This window comes from Rhyacophila brunnea, unplaced genomic scaffold (assembly GCF_057557595.1).
Source record: "Rhyacophila brunnea isolate RB1 unplaced genomic scaffold, BYU_Rbru_1.0 scaffold_12, whole genome shotgun sequence".
Classification (NCBI taxonomy): Eukaryota; Metazoa; Arthropoda; class Insecta; order Trichoptera; family Rhyacophilidae; genus Rhyacophila; species Rhyacophila brunnea.
This window is the reverse complement of record NW_028232774.1, coordinates 794,846-805,839: the sequence shown is the minus strand read 5'-3', so window position 1 is coordinate 805,839 and position 10,994 is coordinate 794,846. Positions and strand designations below refer to the sequence as shown.

General features: G+C 34.5%; 2 protein-coding genes across 2 annotated transcripts; one reads left to right on the top strand and one right to left on the bottom strand.

The window, feature by feature from the left end:
- LOC147077617 (uncharacterized) lies at positions 1 to 6,105 on the bottom strand. The gene is made up of 4 exons (XM_085940115.1): positions 5,834 to 6,105; positions 4,173 to 4,417; positions 876 to 2,360; positions 1 to 226 (listed from the first exon to the last, which is right to left on the bottom strand). The coding sequence occupies exons 1-3, from the start codon at positions 6,027 to 6,029 to the stop codon at positions 1,968 to 1,970; spliced, it is 834 nt and encodes a 277-aa protein (XP_085796241.1). The 5' UTR covers positions 6,030 to 6,105; the 3' UTR covers positions 1 to 226; positions 876 to 1,967.
- Positions 6,106 to 7,527: 1,422 nt separating this feature from the next.
- Positions 7,528 to 10,565, top strand: LOC147077616 (uncharacterized). Its single transcript, XM_085960602.1, has 3 exons — positions 7,528 to 7,834; positions 8,349 to 8,557; positions 9,333 to 10,565. The coding sequence occupies exons 1-3, from the start codon at positions 7,645 to 7,647 to the stop codon at positions 9,717 to 9,719; spliced, it is 786 nt and encodes a 261-aa protein (XP_085816728.1). The 5' UTR covers positions 7,528 to 7,644; the 3' UTR covers positions 9,720 to 10,565.
- The last annotated feature ends 429 nt before the right edge of the window (positions 10,566 to 10,994 follow it).

Genomic DNA, 10,994 nt, shown 5'->3' with positions numbered 1-10,994 from the left:
ACTAAGTACTTTTATTATATTCATTTTTAAATTAATTTCTTTCTCATGTGATGGATGTGCTTGTTTCTTAGCACAAAGTGCTCTTTTTCTACTAAACAGGGTCGATATTTGGATTTCATTGCACCTAATGCAGGAAATCCCGTTTCGCATAAAAATATGATGTTACGAATGGTATAGCAGTACCTACTTTACTTACAACTTGCATTGCTTTTCTTGACAAAGTATTATATCGTCACCGTTCAGGCAAAAGTCACCAACCCTAAAAACATAGTTTTGAGATATCGCAATTTGAAAGTTTGAAAATGCAGGAAAAATCAGATTTAAATGTTTTTAAGGTTTTATCTACATTACATTATTTTCTCATGTGTTCTTAATAATTTCTTTAAGGTAATTTTACTTTTTGATGCTAATTAAAACATCTAGAAGGTTTTGAAGGAGGTAAGGTAGCTCAATTATGGTTTGGTGACTTTTGCTTGTTAATAATCTGACCAAAGCGATCTTATTATAACAAGGTAAGGTCATCTATTCCTGTTTGGTTATTTTTGCGTATTTCAGACAAGTGTTAGAAGTTTTCAAATGACAAATTAGTAAAACTCACCATCCATAGTATAGTGACTTTTGCTTGTATATTTATAACGAAGGATTTATTTTTTTAGAGTCAATAATGTCTATTCACCTATAATGACTTTTGCTTGTTAAGATTTTATCGAAAGTCATTTAGTGGAAAACAAATAATTCGGATTTAAACAACATTTTACTAACTAATGTACCGTGGTGACTTTTGCATCTTAAAGAACATAATTTTACGCTTCGTGTGACATACTCAACTCAAAACTGCCATTTTCAGGGTTGGTGACTTTTGCCTGAACGGTGACGATATTATTTCTTCACTTCGATTCAATCAAAATTGAACTAGGGTTTTTGTTTCAATGAATTATCGCATGATAATTTTATCAATTTTTTCCTTTTCAGTAGTAGTCAATCCAAATTCATCGTCGTTCATTGACAAATGGATTCTATCATGGGCCCCACATCCTGAAGCGGGCCCCCAGTCCAAAATCTTTGGTAAGCCCACCTACCTATTGATGAGGTTAAGGGCGGTGTGGTGCTCTAAAGTAGTGTTTCCTAAATTATACACGGGAGTTATCATTTAAGTACCTATAGCATTCATCATATAGGTATCACATCAAATTGCAATGCACAACTACATATTTAAAATATTTAATAGTCTTGGAACAAAGTTTTTTTAATGTTATGCCCGGGCCCCAGGATCTTTATAAACTATGCATTTGCAAACTGCAAACCTGTGACTACATTTGTGTTAAACTTTTCGCGCCTCCTTTTTTCCCTCCCAGCTTGGAAATCGCTGGTTTACGGCATCGCCAAGACGGCTCTCCACTAAAGCTTCATCTCGTGACCATTGTGCATATATTTTCTCGCGGTATTATATCTGGATTGTTGAAAAATTCTACAGCGGTTTCATCGTTATATACTTGTGTAAATAGTGTTTTCAAATTCAGTCTCGGTAAAAAAAATGCACATAAAACTATCATAATTATTGGACACCACTTTCACGTGGCCACGTCACGGCGCATGCGCAGGATGATTCGGTATATAATTACAGCGGTTCGCTGCAAGTCTCTTTGCCCGTGCTGTAGTGTTTTTAACAAGTACCAAAATCTCTGTCTGAATATTAAGATTTATTTGTTTTTATCTAAACTGTACATTCAGGTACAGTAAAGCATTGGTTTGTAAAGACAAAGTTTAGCACCAAATCTCGGTGGACCTATCTCATAGAAAATCACTTCATTTTGATTGAAAATAATTAATAGTTTCTACTATTTTTTTCTCAGGTTGTGCTTTGTGTCAAATGATTTAATCGTATTATAAAAAATCTGGTTATTTTCAAACTTTGTGCTTGGCTTTATATTAAAGATTGGCTATGTTACTGACATTCTAATTTAAATTTAGGTAAGTATGTTATTTGGATTATTTGGATTAAATTCATTATAAAGAACTAACACATTCATAATCTTTTGACTAGCACATTCTGCATCAAACGTTTTCATTTTAGACAGCCGTTCTTTCACAAATTTTCCTATGTGTTGAAAATTAGCACTGATTTCATATTTATTTGTCGATTCGGATTTAACTGGATTTAATATGTTTGAAAGGCTGTCTAACACTTTATCACAGGATATCATCAGTTCGTTTTCTTCCGGTTTTATCTCCTTGCTGTTTGATTTATCGACATCAATCATTGTACCGACATTGTAAGATTCCACGTGTGCAGGATCATCATTAGAAATTGAGCCGCTAGGACTGGGTATATCGTCGAAGGAATCGTCAAAATTAATTATCTATAATGAAAAAATCATAACAATTTAATTAGTTGATAGTTTCAGCACAAACTGGATAACCTAGGGAGACTGGTAGTTTTGGGTATCCTCCAGAGTTACATGTAAATTGTACGTAAAACATTTCGCCATGGCACAATTCGCCTTGAGCTTTGTTATCGGAGAGAGACGACCGTATACTATACGGTCTCCAATTTTATTAGATTCAATATGAACATTAATTCAACTTTCATAGCTGATTTTGGCAAAATTCATGAATTCAAGAACGAAAACTTAACCTAACAAATAATTCAGTATATCGGCTATTTTCAAAATTTGTTTGCCGCTGGCTTTCTGTATAGTGTAAACCGACAAAAACCGTGTTTTATTTAGACACGAATTTTATGTCAGTAGTAAAAGGTAGGAAACCTGGTCGATTTTGAAGACACTTAGTCTTCAAAACTTTTACTACCAGTATAAAAAAATACTTGGTATCGAAACTTGATCCAAAATACTAGTATTTGGAATATTATATAGAGCGTTTGGCGTCACGCGAACTTGTCACCATTTCTGTCCTTCACTATACCAACTTTACAACTGGGGAGTAAGAGAGAGCAATGACAGTTGAGTGTATTACGGCTCGACATACGTGTATTATGCTATCTCGCTCGCGCGCATTTAATGTCAATAGTATTGAAAGTCTACCAACATCAACTAGCGAGTCCCGATGATCTTAACATATGCGTTCGAACAAGTTTCTAGGAACAAGGCTTAGGCCACACGTACTGAGTATGGCAGTGTTGCCATCTTTTTCTATGCTGATTATAGTACAAAGGCTTAAAAATTATAGTATTTCTGAAAAATATATAGTACAGGAACATTTTTCGTCTTGAATCGTTTAAAATTATAGTATTTTGGTTTATTTGGCGTAATATTATAGTATTTAACATTTTTCGCGGAATTAAAATTATAGTATTGTACTATAATTATAGTACGGTTGGCATCACTGGAGTATGGGTAGTTTCATGCCGAGACTTGAGTACACAAACTGGTGACAGTATTTCCAACTCACCTCTAGCCAGTACAGCAGTAGCAGTAGCATATACCGATAGGCTACATTCAATACGCCGCATGCTGATGCAGGGTTTTTGAATGTGTGAGTGTCCTACGAAAATGAAGCACGCATTATGCACGTGCAATAGTGTGTGTAATACACCAACATTAAATGAGCGTAAATGCATAAACCGAGAGCAGTTTTCAGTATTCGACGTACAATGTATTTTTGACATGTGTGTAAGTTTAACCCAGATTCTTCCTTACTCGAGTCAGTCACCTGCTATCGCCTTACCCGTTAAGTATTTCAGTTTCCATTATTTCTGAGTTCCCTGGGTTAGACAGTCTTTAATATACGGCCATATATTTCGGATACAACTTGTACATATGTAGCGGCGAACTACATATGTACAAGTTTCCGGACACGATCCTCCAAGGAAGGCGAAGCAAAGGAAGAGCGTTGACGCACTGAAGCTACTAAGTGAAGGAGTTTACTAGGGACAGTCTTCACTCTGCCCTGAGTGAAGTGGAGGACCACGAGGGTTTTGGTCGCCCAGAAGATGACTGAATTTCAAGGTGGTCACGATCCTCAGCTATGCTATGAGGGAACCACCAACAAGAGAACTAACAGTCTCAGTTTGTAGTGTTTAAAATTATACACAAGATAGTATTTATAACGGTTTTTGTTTTTTGATGATTCAAAGAATAATTTTTGGATAATGCTTTAGAGAATTTGGGATCATTTATCTAAATAAATAAAATATTCTGAGATCAATAATTTACCTCATCATCATTTTCTTTAAACCCTTGTAAATCACCGTCTTTTGAATGACTGACTTTCTTTTGTTGATTCTTTCTGGGTCTATTTCTTCTCTCTATATTTGCATCCAGCATGTAATTACAAGATTTCCAAAGATGCCAGGCGGGGGTGTAGTCTTTTTTAGTGACTTTTTTGTGCCAAAATATTTTGCGTAAATTGCTGCTAAAAACGCTTCGAATATTTGTCCATCTGTGTCTCACGGCACCAACTGTAATGAAATAAATATTTAATCATTTAAAATGATTTTGTGTTTAAAAAAAGAGACAAAAGGGGAGAGAGGGATTTAAAAGATACCCAAAATCATTTTTTGGCATGACCGAAAAATTCTATGTAAACAGTTCACCATGAGCTGTCGCGTTGGAAAAAATGGCCATATGATTGACATGCAATCAAATTTATATTGAATTCTGTATAATTCAAAAGTCAGTAGGTGCTCATATCAAGTCTACTGATCAAATACTAAACTAACGTTTTTATTGAATATAATGAAATTGGAATATTGGTGTTAGCGAACAAGTGTCACGTCTAAATGGTTTTGTAACATACGTTGTAACTTACTTCACGGGCAATGCGTCACTTTTTGATCTCAATGCTATAACAGAGATAATATAGAACAACCGTTCACGGTGAACTGCATGCATACAATTTACATGTAGCACATTTTTGTGTGATCGTTTATGACTTATTAAATTACAGTAGATCCTCGATATGACAGGCAAAATATCCGGTCAAATGTTTAAATCCGAGTGTCACCGCTTGTAAACAATGTTCTGTGCATGATAATCACGTCATACCTCACACTCGAATTCGAATCATAATGCCGTCCTGCTCGTAGACTGAACGCAGTACTGACATTTGTAACGTTGGCCACTAATTCACATAGCTGTACAGCAGAATTTGTTTACTTGAATGAATGGATGCATTTATTACTCTATTCAATAAGTTTACAAAGGTTAAAAGTAGATGAAGGCGAGCCCAGGTATCACATCATGCCTGAATTTCCTAATTTTAAGAAACAGGAGACTTCAAAAGCGCAAACAGAACTTCTTTTTTCAAAGCAGGATTACCGAAAGCGACCGCGTCGACATCGAACATTAACGTCACTCCACAACGGGTGCGTCTGGATACACCATCTGAAGACGAATAAACAAGATTTTGTTTGTTTTTATATAACGAAATTTTGGCTTTAACGGACACCCCCTCACCCGCATCAATCCGTTATATCGAAGTTCTACTAACTGTACCTATTATAAAGGAAACACTTGATCCATGTTATTAAAATAAATGTTAAAGTTCAGCTGGTTTTCTCCATCTTTCTTTATGGTATTAAGATTTGAACCATAAATAAAAAGGAGAGACGTTAGATTGATGTTTTTGAGATGTGGTGTTGTCTGCGGCATAATTACCATATATTTTTGTGATGTATGGATGATTCAAACAAGTGATGGACGCTACGGGCATCTCAATACTTTCATAGACATAACTGAAATATTTAAAAGGCGTCGCTATCCTCAACAGTGAGTGACACGAAAACAAACTATTTCATTCAAGGGGCCCATGGAGACTTTTATTTGTGATTATATTTCACCTTACATAAGTTTTGTTGTATTTTCATTGAACATACCGGTGAGATCATTATTATATTTGACGGCGAAGTCTTTATAAGCAGTTTCGGTGAGATTTCTATCTAAATAATCCGGATGATTGAAATCCCAAATACATCTTTGTGTACTCATAAATTCTACTAAATTGAGATCCATCTTTTTGGGCCACCAAAGTTTTCCTATCGGAGTGGCGCGAGGTTTCTTTTTTGACGGCATTTTAATTCAATTAATGTGTTATTTGATAATACAATATAAACATAAACAAACACGCGGATTCAAAATGGAATATTATGAAATTAGAAATGTCAACATTTGACGAAATGTCAAAATAATTGCTAGCATAATAAAATATGGCTTTGATTTGAAAATAATTTATTTCGTACTATTTATATTTTTGTTCCATAAAGGTTGGAGTTTTATAATAATAACAGTGAAGATGTTTGTATAATTTCATGCTACCTAATTTGATTCTTATAATAAATAACTGCCTCTAAAGCAGGGGAGGGCAAACTTTTTGGATGGAGGGCCAAATTCAAGAATTCAAAATGAGCGGCGGGCCGCAAGTAAAATACCATTTTTAGATATATACTATTTATTATCACGAAAAATAAACATTACAAAAAAAATGAATGAGAAGAATGAAACTGTTGTACATTTTTTTAAATTCAGGTGTTAATGTTGTAGTTGATATTCTCAAAACTGCTTGTAAATGGGGATCGGAGATATTTGATCGTAAAGAATTTTTATTGAGGTTCATGATCGAAAATGTTTGTTTACATATATAGGTTGATCCAAAAATAATGAAAATTTTTCGTGCATAATCTTTAAGTCGGTCGAATTTGTCTGAATTAAGGGCATTGTAAAATTTGGAGATTTCTTCACGACGATGCAATTCTCTTAAATCAGTGTCACACTGCAGATCAATAATCTCAAGCTGTAGCTCTGTCGGTACACTATCAATATCTATTGAAAATGGATCGCGTACTATTGCTAAACTAGTCTCAATTTTTCAGAAGTCACCAAATTTTTGTGAAAAGTCGTCATTCAGAGCTTTAATAATTTTACCATATTCTTCAAATTTATATTCTGATATATTCAGCAACTTCAAAGTTGCAAAGTGGTCCACGTTGTTATTCGATATTTGTTGAAGGAATAACTTGAGTTTTAATTGAAATCCATTCAAACTTTTTACCATATCATGGGCATATATTTTTTTGCCTTGCAACGCGGAGTTAAAAGTATTTAAATGTGTCACGATGTTCAACGTAGAAAATAGTGGTTATATAGTGTGAGACGAGACGCAAGGATGACGTACTGAGATAATACATTTACGAAACAACAAATTCTTCAAATTTTAATATATTATCAATATTTTTATAAAAAATATATAAAGAAGTTATTCGTAATCAGAAGTACAATTAATAATGATGTCGGGCCGCAAAAAAATACCCGGCGGGCCACATGCGGCCCGCGGGCCGCAGTTTGTCCCCCCCTGCTCTAAAGTCATTTCTGTTTCCAAATTTCCATTGTATATAATACATAAATTTTTCACCAAAATAATCAACATTGAAATTCATTATTTGTAATAAAATTGTATGTGCATATTTAAATTAGGGAATTGGATAATTATTATTTAAATATTTCCAGACATTATTTAATTGCGGGCTTTTTATTTTTAGTCTGGCAATTTTATTATTTTGACAGCCGAAATTTTCTTCAATTTTCAATTTCAATGTTTTGATTCTGATTTAGGTTATCGTGGCCTATGCTAAATGATTTATAATACTTTATCTGGTTTATCTGAACGATATATATAAGATTTTGATTTAAAATGTCTGCAAAATATAAAAAGTCAAAGGATGAAGCGTTGGTTTGGAACAAACAAATGGATTTAGAATTGGTAGAATTTATGTACACAAAAAGACATGTTTGGGATTGCCGCCATCGAGATTATGTCCGTACAAATCTAAAAAAGCGGGCTTTTGGAGAATTCGGCTCTAAATATAACTACGATGTCACGGGTATGTTTTTACTTCAAATTGATAAATTATTTTTTACACTTTTATATAGATACCTTCCGGGAGCATTAAGAGTCTGTGAGAATGAGATGAGCAACCAAAGGAGAATAATAATTATTGTGTGATAATATAATTAATAAACAGTGAGGCACTCTTTCAGTGCTTGTTCATCCATATGTTGCACTTGACCGGCCCATCATAGACATTAGGTTTAGATAAATCTGATGACATCGGGGTCATCAAAGACCTTACAGAGCTCATGATTATAGCAACGTCGCCAGATACCCTCGTAGATTGACTCAAAGATTTTTCTCAGGATTGTGCACTTAAACACCTGTCACTTCTGAACATCACTAACAGTTAATATCCATGTCTCTGAATCGTAACACATTACTGGTTAATTTAGGCATACTTTTGTGTTCCTTGATAGTCCGGTGGATTTATGGATACAAGTAATATAATATGCAACTTGCAGTCAGCCTACCATCCTCTTGGTCTTATGTTTCTCCCATTACAGGTAATTCTGTAAAACATAGATGGAAAAACATTCGAAGTGTGTTCTCAGGAAATCTCCGCAAAATAAAACGACTCAAAAGAGCAACTGGTAAAACACATACTCCCAAATGGCATCTATGGAAAGCGTGTCAGTATCTGATGGATCAGTACACCACGCGTAACCCCAACGAAGGAATTGATCCGGTTGAAATTAAATTAGAAGCTGACAATGTGAGTATTATTTTTTTATTAATTAATAAATTATTGTTATAACCACGTAAGGTGCTCAACCTAACAAATTATTCACATTTCTGCTTGTTCCCCCAAGGTGTAGAACTAACCTTCTATTGGTGATGTCGATTGGCAGAACTATACTGCTTTCATTAAATGAATACGTACCTAACTCACATTTTTTTAAAAGGAGGGTTTTCGATTAGGTTACGTCAGGTTATTGTTGTGCAATGATGCTAATCAAAAATATTAAAACCTACCTATTTGTATAGATGGCAGTTGTTGTCAATAGCATATTATTTCATCAATAGGCATAATCGCCATAGAAAATATACATAAAAGCCTCGCGAGGCAAAATACTCAGTCAGTACGTGACTCGCCCGAGGTAAAAGCACACGCTGCCATGACCGAGCCAATCATTATCGGTTTATCGATGCTCAAAGGTGCTGCGCGCGGCTGCCTCGCGTGAGGTTAATTTTGTTGCGAGCTGACTCGTGCGCTGCCTCGCACAGCGATTTTCGCGAAGCAAATGCCTGAGGCTACTCGCTCAGTCAGTACACGCCTACTAACATTTTCAACGAATTTGTTTTTAATGAATGGAAGGAGGGGGGGGGGGGAATTAAAAAATGTGACATTTAGACGGAGATAAGATAAGATTGTGACAATGGGGGGTGGGTGAGCCAAAAAATACTGAAAATTGTGTGATGTCATTTAATATTGTAATTATTAATACCAAAATTTTTCCACACCATTCAATAATATTTCTGTTTTTTAGCTTGTTTTCTTGGATGATCCATTTGATAATGCAGCCAGCCCTAATGGTTCAATATTTCACGAGGATCCTATACAGGTGGAAGCTTTAAACGTTGCTTCGATGAATGGTAACAGCAACTCAAGCGGAACGAAGATGAAAAGTGAAGAAGATAACTTAGTAGCATCCTGTGAGAAAGCCTTAGGTAACCTTTCGAGTGTATTAAACTCGACGATGTTGGAGTCACTGAATCTGGACATTAAGAGCAGCTCAGAGTTTCAACATATTGGTAGATTTGTAACAGAACGTTTACGTAAAATGAGGGCGTTCGATGCGGAATGTGCTAGTAAAAAGATCATGAATGTATTGGTTCTGTATAATGAATTAAACCCAAATAATCCGAATATGTAGCATGCTTAAAATGTGAACTGAAGATTAAAAGATTATTACCGTAAGCATTGTGAATGATCCACTGACATTCAGTGCATATGGAATGCAACAAAAGTGAGTGTGTTTTACATATCTTCAAAGACTAAAATAGTATAACCTGGTGACTTTCGTCCAGTGAGAAATGAGTAGGTATGTGACGAACGTGAAGTTTAATGATTATAATAAAATATTGGTCATTGATAAGTCTATTTAGGAAAATCAAAAAACTGGTATCACTTACGTACTACTTTCTACTAAATTTCTGTCTGCAAAGCTTGGAAACATTAAAAGTGTGCGCACACCTTGTTGTAGAGGGAACATTGTTTACAGTCATACCAAACCAATATGGTGTGAAACGATCAGAAACAGAGTTTTGAATATTGTTTTTTTGAATGTTCGAAATATTGCAACCGCTTATGGAGATGTCCGTATATGCAAATTCGTTCAAAGCCCACTGCCAGTTTTGACAACTGTAATGTTAGTTGCACAAGAGTTAAATAAAACCTTATTGACTGTACACTACCTCATACCAATGAGCTGACCAATGGACGGCCACGATTTGCCTCACGCAAAATGTCAAAATCATTCTTTAATATTATAAACTATGAGCATGTAGAACCTATGTGAAATTAGCAAGTTTCGTATTCTATGTAATATATCAATGGTTTTAATATAATAAAAGAATTGGCATGCGTGATTTTGCATTAAAGTTAATGCAGCATTATAATAATTTATATTACATAAGCGAAGTAATGACTAATTATATTATTGAATGGTGTATTAATAATGATGTTATTTTATGAGACTGAAAATAAAAGTATTTACCGTAATTTGAAATTTTTATTTAATGTTTTATCGATGTGTTATAATGAAATATCTTCATTAATAAGAAGCGACTCTAGAAAATATTTTAAGGATAATAAAATTGTTTTGCAATTATGTATTTAGAGGGGTGTTTAGTATATCACTAATCCCCAATAAACAAAAAAAAAATTAGAAACTGAAAAAACAAATGCATCCTTTTGTCATTCTTATAATAAATAATAAATTTGTTTTGCTTCAATAGTTTTAAAAAATGTAATCAATTTATAAATAAAAAGTGTCCATAATGGCCTAGTTGCAGATTGTCCGTCTGAAGCCGTGTGTAGCGGGTTCGATCGCTGCTGGCTGCTGCTGCTGGCAAATCATTCAATCACCTATCAATATAACTCATCTGACAAAACCAATAATTTTATTAATCTTATGTGTCCAATGACA